Source organism: Xiphophorus maculatus, chromosome 1 (assembly GCF_002775205.1).
Source record: "Xiphophorus maculatus strain JP 163 A chromosome 1, X_maculatus-5.0-male, whole genome shotgun sequence".
NCBI lineage: Eukaryota > Metazoa > Chordata > Actinopteri > Cyprinodontiformes > Poeciliidae > Xiphophorus > Xiphophorus maculatus.
In genome coordinates this window covers 1,409,057-1,423,615 of record NC_036443.1, presented here as the reverse complement: position 1 = coordinate 1,423,615, position 14,559 = coordinate 1,409,057, and the positions used below count along the sequence as shown (strand labels likewise).

The window sequence follows — 14,559 nt, the reverse complement described above, 5'->3', positions numbered from 1 at the left end:
ACAGAGAGGGCATTTGGTCAATTAGGTCATAAAACCATGATGCTCATCTGAAACATCTGGAGTTAAACACATCTGGGTAACAGCCTGGGGAACGCTCCAGAGAGCACAAACAGATATCTGCTCTGTGTGTGTGTGTGCATGTGCGCGTATGTATGTGTTAGAGCGCACTTGGGTAGAGAGTTGCTTTAACACATGGGGCACCTCAGACAGGTGAGCGCACACGGCTAATGCAAATTCAAACCCAGAATTTTTAGGAGCCTGAACTCAACAAAAACATTCAAAATCCTGCCAAAAATATCTAAATGAAATGTTATTGTTGTTTAATGTACAAAATGCTTTACATTAATTTCACCTCATAATTTAATTGCTCTTCAGTGACATGTTTTGTTACGTCCTGAGGAATACTGCAGCATGTACTGAATTACTACTGATCTGAACTTGTTAGAAGTCCCACCAGGTTTTCTGAAGTAAGTGTATAAATTAACACTATTTTAGTTTTTCTCAGCAACTAAAAACTATATTTCGATAATCTTCCTAACAAAAAAAAGCTAAAACTTGGAAGACTCCAAGTTTAAGTATCACAGCAGATGCTATAGTTTCAGAGAAAATGAAGATGGAACATGAAATAATTTGGATTTGTTTGTCCCTTGCCAAATTTCTTTGCATTATAAAATATATAAACCTTTTATAAATATCATAAACAAGGCTACAGACTTTTGCAAACAATAGATCCACGTGTGCAATGATTTATGCAGCTGAAGTAAAATAAATCAAATTTACAGAAGTTTTAGTAAGAAAAAAACCCCTAAAAAACCAAGATGTTTTTCCTTTGGCACCATCTAAAAAATGGGGAGTTTCTGTGTTTTAAAACTTAAAATTTATAAGTGCAAAGTGGCTTGTTTTTTATTTTGTTTTGCTTTGAAATATCCACATTTATTTTTTCATTCAATTATAAGAAAACAATAAGAAATTGTTATATTTTACTCCAATTCAGATGTATTTTTTTGGAAGTAAGACATAAGAAAAATTACAACAAATTTAGACCCATTTTACTGAAGAAAAAAAAAACACTACCAAAAACTATGTTTTTTGGCACTTGCAGAGCTCCATGCAGTGTCTGGTCACTGGGCCATAAACTCAGACATTCAGATTCTTTTTATGAGCTTTGAGCCAAGAGCCTGATGTTTCCATGGGCACCAATTTATACTGAACAGCAGCATTAGATGCATTACACAACAACACACCTCTAGAAAACTAAACTACTTTCTCTGGTTCACGTGTGAAATGTATTTTGTTGAGTGTAACTGAATTTTTTTCCAGGCTTCTGGCCCTTTAAGGCAACTAAAAGGGCCTTAAAGCAAATCTGAGCACTTAGCTGTTCAGAGATTTGGAGAACATCTTCCACCCAAAGACAAACTACACACACCTTCACACCACACCCTGTCAGAATGGCCGCACTCCAACACAAACCATTTATGAATATGAGTTATTTCCTGTGATTCATAAAGGCTGGGGGCCTTTAATACCTTTACACCACCTACTTAACTGAAAGAAGCGCTGGTCCGGAAACTGCTAGAAACAAGCGAGATACACACACACACACACGTACCCCCCTGCGCACCCCGCCCCCACACACCTACAACACACACACACATGTTTGTGTGCCTATCTTTGTGGGGACTTTCCATTGACTTCCATTCATTTCTACAGCCTAAACCTTACCCTTATCCTAACCCTATCACTAGCCATTACATACCTAACCCTAACCCTAACCAAAACTCAATTCAGACCTTAGTCCTAAATCTAACCCCTGAACCAAAAACACCAGTTCCCCTGGTGGGGACCAGGCTTCGGTCCCCACAAGTTATTACAAACAAACGCGTACACACATTTGTACATATTTGGAAATCATGTGCAAGTGTGAAAACAACCTCACTTAAGCTTATTTTGGAATGTGAAGCGATACGCTAAATTTTAAATTATTTTATCCAGGTATTTGATGCATCATTTAGTTTTTAATACTGAAAGTCTTACCAAAGTCGGACAGTCACCATTCATCATTAGTTTAGACAGTGACTGGAGTTTTGAATTAATTTACATTTCAGTTTAAAACTGCTGATCGGGTTGTGCTGGAGGGAAATCTGTGTTCGCAAAACATAATACTTACATTTTCAAATGTCATTTACATGCAGGATCCATTTAACCTGTCACAACATGGGGCTGCTGCAGTCAATTTAATCTGTATTTCGGTTTTTTCACATTGCATGCTAAGCTGTCTGAAAGGCCAACAGGCTTCAGGCTTTTATTACAGACAAGGACAGGAAAAGAAAAACAAGAGCAAAAGAAGAGTTTCAACAGACCTGCAAAAAGCAGCAGATGTGCTGACTAAGGTCTTGAGAAAGTGAATTGATTGGAGGTTAGAAGTAGCAACCAAATGGGAGGAAATGGGTCAAGGCCTTTCAGAAGGGCAGTGAAAGGTCAGAACAGGTGACACCTTCAAACAGATGGCAACGGTAGGAACCACAGAGGATCTGAGATTATATCATATTTAGCTAATGCTGCCTCCACTCTGCACTGTCACATTTTCAACAGTTTACATTTAAGTCAAAACTTTTCAGTTTGATCTCATTTGACCAGAGCGTCTTCTTTCACACGTTTGCCGTGTTCCTTGTGGAAAACTGTCATGCCTACAGATTATCAACCAGTTCTCCAGCTGATTCTCTGTTTAATACTTTCCTGACCTTGTTTGTTAATTTTGGTGGAAGGTAATGTCTTAGGAGGCTTACAGTTGTTGCAAACATTTCTATTTTTAATTTATGGATTGAACAGATCTGAATGAGATAACCTAACCCTGCTTTAAACTTGTCCAAAACTTCCTGCTGTGTTTCTGTTTTTGTTCTTTGTGATAATGTTTCTCTCCTACAAACCTCTGGGGTCTTCATCGTCCAGCTGTGTGTTTGCTGACATTATGGGTACTTTAAACCCAGATAGACTAAGGATTCAGATAGATGATGAATGAGAAAAAATTCACAGCTTCATCTGGTTTTCACATCGTTATATATAAAGGTGCACCAAACAACATGGACGATGTGAAACAGTTACGACAGCAGCAAGCCGGGAGGCAAGGAGACCAAGATGTACCGCTGTGGTAATTAACACCAACGTAGAGCAAGGCATTGGAGGGATTCAAAAGTTTTCATGTAGCATAGATGACTGTAAATCCTACATTCTGTATGTTTACTTTCCCACTGCCAGTGAACTCCACTAAGTCAACAAGACCTATGTTTTCCTACAAAGCAGAGATTGCTTGTTTAATCAGCACTAGAGTCCAGATAATCCCCGACACTGACACAAATAAAGCACAGTAGCACTAAACATCTTCCAAACAATTACAACCACAATCAGAGAAGTCTTAAAACTAGAATGAGAGAGAAACTTAAACTAGAGTGCAGTGAAATATGATGAGATGACAGAAGACTAAAGACTTTTTTCCCAGTCATATGAATAAGCAACACTGACCTTGTTTTAAATTGCCCAGTTTGAGTTAGGAAATGAGGAATTACTCTCATCATATCCCATCCTTATTCTGACACTTCATGCTTTAGAGCATCTCAATTTATGCTTCTTTGCGCCGTTCCAAGAATACGATAGCTGTCAGTTAGAGGTCCAAGCAGCGGTCATGGTTCAGGAGTCTGACCCAGACGGCTCTGGCAACATTCTGGGCTGGAACCAAACCCACTGCAGTGCATTGTGGTCAGCTAGGCTGTGAGAAATCAGACGGGCCATGCAAATCTATGCACCCTGTTTCTTCAAACAAATGCGGCGTATAAAAAGCAGGCGAAGATGAAATTGTTTTAGGTTGACAGCAGAACAGACTGAGGGCAAATACCGGACCAGATAATGAAGAGCAGCACCAGGGATGAGATTATTGAAACATAAACACTTCTGAATGAATTTCAAGTGCTTGTGTAAGAGAAGGAAGCACAGCGGACAAGAGATGATCTGCAATAGTAAAATGATTCACTGTGTTAAACAAGAGGCAGCAATGGTCTGCAAGTGTGTGTAGAGGAGTGAACTGACCGTGGTGCATGTAGCCACTGTTGCAGAGGCCCACACCCAGTGTCACAGCGTCCTCTCTGTTGGAGCAGTCTCCCTGGAAAACCAAACCAATGACGCAGTCAGTGGGTCAGTCAAAAGGCCTGGCTGCAGCTGCAACACCTGGGCTAAGCATGTCTCAAAACTGCCGTATGCATTCACAGCAGAAAGACGTTAAGATAACTGATCAATGAGCTTATTGATCAGTTTCTGCTGCAAAAAACTCTTTCATTGTTCCACAAAACTATACTGTACTCTGTAGACTGTACTCTTTGTCATTTGTCCAAAACAAACCAAACATACTGACTGAATCTTTCCAGTGATTTTATAAAAATAAAACTCAGCTGGAAAAATGAAAACATTTCAACTGAATTTAAACAGGACCATTAGTTTAAGAACAAGAACAAACAAATGAAAAAGCCTAAAACAAATACTGAATTAACCTCAATTTAGGTCCATTACCTTCTTGTTGCTTTGTTGAAGTGTAAGACGCTTACCTGTGAGATTAACCAGTCCACCAGTTTGCAAGCAGGCAAAACAGATTTAAAGGTTTTCAGATGGTGGTCTCTGTCCCTGAAGGAGCAACAAAAGGAAAAAAAGCAGGTGTAGTAAAATCTCACATTCATTTTTATCTTGACTGTTATGACTAAGTTTACTAACAGATGTACAATGAACCTCAACCTCCGTCCTGAATCGACGGTGAACCTCCTATACACTACAGTGTTTCAGTGTGTATAGCAACAGACCTTTAATGTCCTTTAATGCCTTTAAGGTCCATTAAAGGCATTAAGTTCTTCACACCTGCATAATGCTATTATAATGGTGATATAAAGTGTAGACAGTTTGCAATCATCATTTGTAGCTCAGAATAGATTTTTTAACTTGTTTAAACAACCAAAAACAATAAAACAAACAAAAATAGAGAATAATAATGCACCTAAAAATCAGCTGTTCACATAAATTGGATATTAGTCAGGTTGACCGACTGTAAACAGTGACTAGGTGGGCTGGAACTCAGAAATGCTATCTTCTTTTACTATCTTTTTTTGACCAATGAACACACCAGAGACCAGATCAGGTTGTGTTAATGAACACTGAAAGTGAAACTACTGAGGCGCTAAAAAAGGCGGCAGTGATGTAAGAAACTATTTAAAAGGTAACTGTATCTTCTGCTACGTTTTGGTTTGTCTGACTTTTGTTCAGGTGCATTCAGACTTTCAGCTGATAAAGTTTCTCTATTCTGTCCTTTAGAGCTTTCAAAATCTGCCCCTCATAAAATGATTTAAATTAAGAAACATTTTTGTAATCTTATCAATGAGCCTACAACTTTAGCTAGCTAGTTATGCTAACCACGCTAATTGCCGGAAACTGGTCATTTTTGTCTCACTTCATTTGTAAGCTACTAAAATGAAAATTAACATTAAATGCAATATCTAAGAAGTGCATATTTGAACAAAGGAGTCTTTAATGCAGGAAGGGGGGGAAACATGAGTAATTATTTTATAAGTGAAGACTTCATTATTAGACAAATTAAATCAGAAGCAGCTTTATCACTCTGAAAGCTTAATAAAGCAGGAGGAGGCTTCATAATTATTAATATTCATTAATCAATAAATCACCTAAACCTTTTAATTAATTGCTGCTACAGTACCAATATAGTGCAGATTAAAAACAGAAAGACCCTGTTACATAACCGCAGCCTGGCAGAGGAACTGCCTTTGTGTGTTAATAGGATTTGTCCTCTTTGTTTGCAGCCTGAGCTTTTCAATCAGACGGTGAGCGATGGAGCCAACGATAGCAGACAAGATGGCGGCGGTTTGTGTGGAGAGACTTTCACATTACTAATTTTAAGTCTACAGTGCCTTTCAAGGTATCTCATTTAATATTTACTTGAAGTTTTAATATTAAAATAATTCAGATCAGAACCAGATATTCTTTAGAAATAAACAAGAATTAATTAATACAAATGAATTAATTTATGTAGCTTAATTAATCTGGTATTAACGCATATGAAAGCAAGGAAATAAACCAAAAGAATGAAATTTGTTTTTGCACTTCAAATTAGAAATGAACTGAAGTAATTCATCTACCTTGATTCAGTAAAAATTAAAAGTCCTTATCTTACAGTATATGCTTCCTTTAAGCACCTTCTTTAATTTAAAGTCTTAAAAAATCTCTCACATATTCCAACATGAACAGCATAAACCTGGAGAGGTCACATTAGAGGTCATGCACCCTGTCATTTCTGGCAGGGAGGCAGTTTGTTCAATGGTTACAGGAAAAGTGTTGAACTGGGTTAATGTGAGTCCTGACTATGAATATGCATCTGTGCAGCTGGAGGGCAGAAATATTACCATATAGGAGGGGAGGGCATTAGGGGGGCAGGTACTTACTTGATGACGGGTGTGTGGAGGCTGTGGAGGCGGCAGTACAGCCTGACACCCTGTAAGAGAGGAGCATAGTGCTGCTGAGTCACAGGTCGCACATGAGTTGGATGAACATGTACCATCATTAACACAAGGCGAGATCTGAAGAGTGCAGCAACTTTCCCTCAGGTCATTGATTCTACAACACACATTTGTTCCTAACGTTTAAATTAGCTCACAGTGAGGAAGAAGCTCTTTCTCAAAAGCATTTTTGGTGCCATGCTACATGTATAATCATTACCTTCTGCAGCTTCAAGTAAAAGCTACCTTCTGAAAATACATTTCGGTAAATTTCACACCCCATGAAATTTACCAAATGATTTCACGTAGCGATCACAAACCTTAATGTAATTGAAATCAGATTTTATGTGATAGAAGGGGTGGCATTTATATTGTTTATCATTTATTGCGATAAATTTAGATAAGAATTTTGATTAAACATTGTCTCAATAAACTCCAATTAATTAAGTTGATAAAACAAAACATGTCTGTATTGTCGGAAGCGTTATTTTTACTCTTTTCTCCATTGCTTGATCAATTACAGTATCAATAAATATTAACAAATCTGAAAATATGATTAGATGCAGTTACTATGTGCAGTTTCCTTATACAAATCACACTTTGTTATGTGACTGGTTTTATAAATAGTTTTGTTTTTCATAATTCGTGTTTGTGGAGTTAAGATTGCTGCATCATGCAGTCGCAGCCGTACAGTTACCTAAAACATTAAATAGTTTCTATCAGCACATTTATCGTTATGACAACTGCACCACAAAATATCATGATTAAACTGTAAGTCCATAATGCCCACTCCTATTTGATGAATGATATTAAGGTAATGAATAACAAAAGAAAAAGGATACATTGCTTCCTGTGAGTGTGGCGTGCCACTGTACTGTAGAATTTATTCCAATAAAACCAGCTGCCTTTAGACGTTTTCTCATTAGAAATTACTTTAATCCCAGAGTCAATCCAGAGATTTCATAAAAACCTCAGAGGTTTTCCTGAGGTCACACTGTTCTATGTCATGACATCACTGCAAACCTGCCAAGACCTGAAACAATTCATGCACAATCGGTCTTCATTCGAAAGCCAGAGATCATATCATCTACTACAATTTTTTTTTTAAAACTTAAATTCTGGTTTTAACAAGACAAAATAAAGTCTGAAACCAGAACTTAGACTCTACTTGATAATTCCCTCATTGAATCACTGTAAAAGGTATTTGTCAAGTTTCATGTTGTAACTATAAAGTAACTATAGACATCTTTAGTCTTACTCCATGTTATATTTTGCTTCCATGGAGAAAAACATGTTTTCATGACTTTGTGTTTTGACTTTGGCTCTGGATGATTTTTATCTCATTTTAAGTTCAAGACATTAATCTTTTTACAAGAGTTTTTACTGTTTGATTATTAAAAAATGTAACTCTAATGAGTATAACCAAATATAATCTATTTTGTTTCTTAAAGAACTTTAAACTTTACTTGGTGAAAATTACTTGTTGTTTATTTACAATTTCTACAGGTAAATCTTTTAAAGACAGTATAAATGTGTGACTCTGATAAAGTCGTAATCTGATACCAATGTTTAGCACAAAGAAGAAAGTTAATTGTGTCATGTTTCAGATCTTTTTACCTTTCAGATATCTGCTGTAAGTTACTATTTGGGTCTGCCACTTCTACTTTTGTTTTCTACTTTCCTTACAGTTTAACACAAACATGGCACAATATGCTGACATGCTGAAGTACAAAAACTGAAGAGAAACTACAACCATCAGAATCCTGCAGAACTACTGATGAATTATTTATTTGCAAAAAAGTCCAAGTGCAAGGAGAAAAAAAAGGATAGAAAGGGCTGCAGGTATATTATCACCATTCTGACAATTGTATGCAATTGATGACAATTGTAATTGCAATTAATCAAAAAATTTTACACTCCTAATTTCCCATTATCACAATGTTTTTAATCAGTTGTGGGGATTAAGACAGTGTTTAATTGGCCAAGTACATTATTGGCAAAGTTTGGAGGCATCTAAAATATGATGGTTTACCAAATTACATTACTGAAATAATTGTAATAGTAATTGTGATGTTGCTCACACGATGACCACTGCAGCTGAACGTATTAGGCAGCTCTGTCAGGCAGAAACCATCTTCAGTTTGAAATGTAAACAGAGTTTAAACTGTTTTTAATAGCTTCATATTCACGTTGTGATGTCACACATATCCACAGCTAGGAAATCAGGCTGCAGCCAGATTTCAGTTTCAACTGTTTTCATCAGGCAGAGGAGAGAATTGGTTTACCTTTGACATGATATCTTCCAGTTCGCTGCGGGCCTTGTAGGTGCCGTCATCATAGCGGAAGCGGTACAAGACCTGTTCGTTCTTGAACTGGTGTTTGTCTGACACTGAAAGATCAGCCAAATAGAAAAATGGATTGGACTGTAGTTATTAAGTGACTAATCAGAATCCACCGCGTAAGGTTCTTGTGTCATGTGTTTGTTTTGACTTGTAAATATGAAATGATGGCTGTTAGAGGTCTCTGATTTTAATCAGTGGTTTGCCTGAAAGTGAGTCTTATGTCATTTTTCCAGATGCATTATGGATGAGACTATAAATCTGAGTACTGCATACAAAAATGGGACATCGACTCTAGTTTGTGAGGAAACTGCAGAGTAAGAATAAAACATTATTAGTAATGCAAAAATAGAATAATTTATTTGTATTTTCTACTATTTTAGATTATAGATCCAGATGTAGGCTGTTTCTGTATTCTGTTTAAAATCATTTTACATATTTAACTTCCTCAGGGTACAAACTAGGTCAAACATTAGAAGGAAATCTGCAGTTGTAAAATCTGTATCTGAAGAAGAAACAATAATGTTGAAATATTCAACAAAGCAAACAGCTTCCAATTCTCATAAAGCCACTACACCCCCAAAACAAGTTGCTTTTCACGAAGCCTCCGCCGCAGTGAGATGGGAAAACGATCGGCGAGGACATGACAGAAACAGAGGCAGATCGGTTCCACCACAACAAGCTGGCATTGACTCAAACAAGCTGCTGGTTTTGCCTTAGTCTAGACTTGAAATGCCCCCAAAAAAACCAAAGGAATGCACCAGGAAATGGGCTTTTGGAACGTGTTAAACATGGGAGTTATCGAGAACATGAAACCATCGTTGGGATGCCCCTGGTCCAGAGCAGATGTCAGAAGTGGGAATGTTGGCAATCAAACGTGTGTTTCAACGAGTCCAATGTGTAACTGAATGCAGAGATCAATGAGGCTGATTGTCTTTTATTGATATTACAACATGTAGGGAAAGGTTCCTTTTAAAGAGACTAACATGACTGATTGATTTTGCCTGTAAGGCATGCGTCTCTTGGCTATGAGGGGCTGGTCAGTGAAAGTCTCTGGAGGTTTCCACAGGTTTTAGGAAACATGAATGTTGGCTTTCAGCAAATTTTCCATAGAGCGCCTTGTCTAAACTGTGACAGTGGATTGCACTTACAATGTGCCGCTCCAGCAACATCCTGGACAAATACATTCATGCGGTAATTTAGTCTGGAGAACCCAAGAGTGTCAATAGTAGAAATAATAAGACAAAAAAAAGGAATTTCAAAGGAAATTAAAATCCTGACTCAGGGAAACAATAAAAACTGAGTCTAACTAAAACAAACAAATCTCACACACACACACGCACCCCCGCACACACACACAAAGAGAACCACAAGTGGCAAAGAATAGTCAGAAGTAAAAAAGATTTTATGTAGCAAGTGGGAAAGAAAGAAAGAAGTAAAGGGGAAAAAAGAAAATTAGAAAGAAAGTGAGAGAGAGAAAGAAAGAAAGAAAGAGAAATAAAAACAAAGAGAAGAGAAGAATAGATCAACGTTACCGTGGTGAATGATGCCATTTTCCAGTAAGGCCTGTCCCAGGTTCACTCCCTCATCGGCGTTGCTGATCTCTCCGCTTTCAATCAGCCACGACACAAACTCACTGAGGGAGGAGAAGAGGAACCAATGATGACAGCCGTCTTTAAACTGATCCTCCGCTTATCGTTTAATCACCAAAACGGCAAGGCTTCAAAGCCATGAAGTGGAGAAATTACTGGTTTGAGTCTTTCAATACTACAGATGTCAGTTCAATGTCTGTCATGTGAAACGAACAGGAAAGAGTCGGCCTGGTTTGCCTACAGCATCCCAATATGTGACTTAAAACATTCAGCTAATCAAGGGCCAAACAATGGGGGCCAAACGATAGGGCCAAATGATGGGGGCTAAAAGATGAAGGGAGGTGTTTCTGTTCAGTCTGTGCTGTTTTTAGCTCTCCTGTCCCCTGACTCCTCAGCTGGCCCACCTGTCCCCTGGGAAGCTTCGTGTTGACACGGCGGTGGAAGGTTATTTATACCCAGGGCCGTTTTTCTCTTCCAAGAAGAGCAAAATGATTTCAGTGTTTTTACTGAGACCACAGGTACAGGTATAAAGCGTATTCTACAGATGAGCTCCTTCACAAAAATCTATCATTTCTGCCTAGATGCACTCTGGCCATCCATGTTGAAGCTCTCGTCTCATTTCTGAGGCAGTGTTGCCTAACAAATGTTTGAGGGAGAAAATGAGTTTGTTCCTCCTTCACCTCTCCTCATCTTCCTCAGATAATCAATCAGAGGGAATCTGAGAGACGATTTGTATTTATGGTTGCCATCAATAATCCTGACAAAGAAACAACATTAGCCAAAAGGTGTCTGGGTGTTTGAATCTGCAGTTCAGACTGTACATGTGTTTTCTGATATGTTTTGATTTTAATGTTTGTATGAATGTGTTTTTCACCTTTTTAAAATGGTAATTGTTTTTGGTTTGTTTATTTTATCTCTTAATCTCTTTTCATGCTCATTTCTAACTCAGGCAGTTTAACTGATGTTGAGAGGAGGAATAACAACACCAGGGGTTTGGGGGGCGTGTGCATGTGCGTGTTATGTAAGAGTCAGGTTAATTTTGCACCCAGATGTAAAGGGAGAAGATTTTATGAGCATGATGAGCCGAATGAAGGAATGTGATGGGAGACGGAAGGATGAAGGCAGGGATAAAGTAACAGTTGATTATTCATCTTGTGTTAATTCATTCTGCTGAACCTGCAAGAAAAAACAGGAAGACATATTTCCCTGGTACTTCCTGTTAAAGTGATCCTGATCAGAACTTCTCAAGGCTTTAATAAGCTTAAAAGTAAGAAAAAGTGAAAAATGGTGAACAAATGATATATTAGACATTAAATATCTATTTAAAGCTGTCACACAGTATCTAAAAGTCTTTAGGATTCATATTGTTGGTGGTAAAGTCTCTTTGTCTGCTAGAAAGGTTTCTCAGCTGCATTTTACACCATTCATCAGATGGTGATAAATGGACAAAATTGACGCAAGTTATTCTGAAAAGTTAAGGTTTTTTCCTGTCTTTAGCAACACTAAAATAAAAATTTAATCTGCATATGTATCATGAAGCAAATTGTTCTTAAGTTTTTTTTGTCAGTTTTATAATCATATAAAGATTAGCACGTTATGCACTGAAAGTATAAATAGAGATAATCCTGTAATCCCTTAATTCTGTTAAATTCAAAACTGCTAGCTCTACCAAAAACATGCAATGATTTTTTTGCCCTTTATGGTTATGGGGTTGTTGCTTTGTTTTTTTTACATTTGACAAATTATGCCCAGTGAAAGTTGTATTTGTAGAGAAAACTAGGAATCAGTATTGGTCTTTAACTTTGATTGTTGCTCTAGATTAATCTAAAAATATATATCTTGTAACAGTTTTGCAATTAAAGTCCCGAAACATTCAATTGTTTTTCTAAAGTTTTCTGTTATGTGTCGGAACACCACCAGTTTTTGTTTGGATTTTCTGCTTTTTAATGTTTCCATGAGTCATAACTCAGAGTTAGTTCCTCATCAACCCTAAATAAGCAATAAACTGTCAACTGCAAGGGGAATCAAAAGTCATCTGCAAAGACTGAAGAGAATTATCAAGACGGCTTTAACACTGGAAGTATAACGAAACCGGGCAAGATTTAAGACTTATAATAACTAATTGTGTTTTTTCTGTAAATTGGACAATAAGCATGTTTTCAACTTTCTGAGCCATTTCTCCACGTTTTCACACTAAATTGCCCAAGCTCCATTTGCTGTGTGCATCCGGCCGGGACCAGAGCCTTTCTTTTTGGAGCTAATTTATCGACTAGAACTCACAGCCTTCACATTTAGCAAGGAAGAGGAACAGACAAGACAACATTTCTCCTCATTGGAGGCAAAACCAAACCTGCAACCAAAAGATGACGGGACACAAGCTAACCCCATCATGAACCCAAATACCTGAAGACTTACCTGTTTTTAGCTGGAAGACATCTCATGGCATAAAAAAAACAGGGGCAAGATGAAAAGGTAAGCTACAGCTTTAAACCCCACAAAGTAGTTTAAGTCACGAAATTATTTTAAAATCAGCCATTTGTAAGTTTGGACAGCAAATAGTTGATGGGATCAGGCTACAAAGACAACCAGCGGCTATCCAACTGGCAGTCAGCCTCTCATAATGAAATAAGGACTGAAGCTGCACTTATAATTTCATCACAAAGACAAATGCAGAGATAATGAAGAGAGCACTCATCCACAGGACATGACAGCTGGAGACATGTGGGAGGTGCTTGATCGATAAGAAACACTGAGCCAGGTAAAATAAGGTGGATCAGACTCATAAGGAGGAGGAAGAAAAACAAAAATTACACTGATGAGGGTCATCTGTAATTTAATGCTGTTCCGAGATGAGCTGAGAGGTTTGGTACAAAACATTACAGAGTAAAGAGCATGATGCAGCCTGGGGACAGGTCAGAGGTAAAGGTGAAATTAACCCAAAGCTGATATTTTTTTTTACCCATATCTGACTTTTCCACTGCAGTCTGAACGGCACAATGCTGACCTGTTCCCCCAAAACAACAATCAGTTTGGGGCCACGTTCATATGTGAGACTAAATATTTAGTATGAATCTGATTGTTTTCAAGGCAACTGCAGTCAGTATGATACTGTCACTGTTTATCCGATGTTGAGGTTACCGAGCCGTTGTTACTAGTTTTGGTTTCTTTTTCTTAGCTCTCTTCATCTCGTTATGATTTGTGAACAGAGTTCTACTGCACATATGGCTTGTTTTGGGGTCATAAACCGTTCACATAGAAGTCTGAAAATTAGTGACAATGAGTTTAAACCAAGTAAGAGAAAGTTGAGTAAACCTATTCTCATCTGTATGGCCTCTTGAAAAAGCTCAACTAAACATCCTCCTCCAATAAAAGTCTCCATGTGTCACTGCATGCCAGATAATATGAGGATGCAGGGACCAAGTTAGCCCTTTTATAACTCGGGGCAGGGGGGCCTCATTACGGACAAGGAGATGTTGGAATAAAGCGCTGCAGGAGTTCTGCCAGGACTCTGGGGGAGAGACTATTGAAAGCTAGCTGATCTTACGTAACGTTTTGTAAAGATCCCCATGTGAACATGCCCGTGTTCCAGTCACATTCCTGGAACGCAAAGAAACCAGACAGGAACGCCGACACTCACTTTCCCATGAAGCACTTGGGCACAATGCTGAGCTTCTTGCGGCGGTCCTTGATCAGGTGCCTGTTCTTGGTCATCATCATGTGGTAGAGTTTCTCTCCTTTCTCAGCGATCATCACGTAGGCGTCCCGCTCCATTCCCAACTTCAGACCTGGAAAACAGGCGAGAGGTGAGCCAGACCCAACAGGTTTTTCACATTTCACCCTCAGCCAGGGCCAAGGGGGTGGGAAAGATAACTCTGTATGGAGTGGAGTCGGTGTAAATGTGGGTGAAAGATACGAACAAGCCAAGAACAACATCCAGAAGATCCAGATATCCAAACTTGATTTAAATGTATTAAAGGGCAAAGGCCTTTAATACATGACGTGTCCTCTAACAGCACACGTCATGGTGCTGTTAGAGGACAATCAGACCTTTTCCTCAGCAATCTGCCAGGGCCAGCAGAAACAAAG

General features: G+C 38.3%; 1 protein-coding gene across 2 annotated transcripts in view; it reads right to left on the bottom strand.

The window, feature by feature from the left end:
- prex1 (phosphatidylinositol-3,4,5-trisphosphate dependent Rac exchange factor 1) overlaps positions 1–14,559 on the bottom strand; it is a 99,535-nt gene that overhangs the window by 39,801 nt on the left and 45,175 nt on the right. For both annotated transcript variants that reach the window (XM_023329927.1, XM_023330184.1), the window contains exons 10-15: positions 14,111–14,258; positions 10,417–10,517; positions 8,828–8,931; positions 6,489–6,538; positions 4,593–4,668; positions 4,081–4,153 (exon numbers count right to left, since the gene is read on the bottom strand). In XM_023329927.1, the coding sequence (XP_023185695.1) occupies positions 4,081–4,153; positions 4,593–4,668; positions 6,489–6,538; positions 8,828–8,931; positions 10,417–10,517; positions 14,111–14,258 (552 nt within the window). The remainder of the gene's footprint in view (positions 1–4,080; positions 4,154–4,592; positions 4,669–6,488; positions 6,539–8,827; positions 8,932–10,416; positions 10,518–14,110; positions 14,259–14,559) is intronic.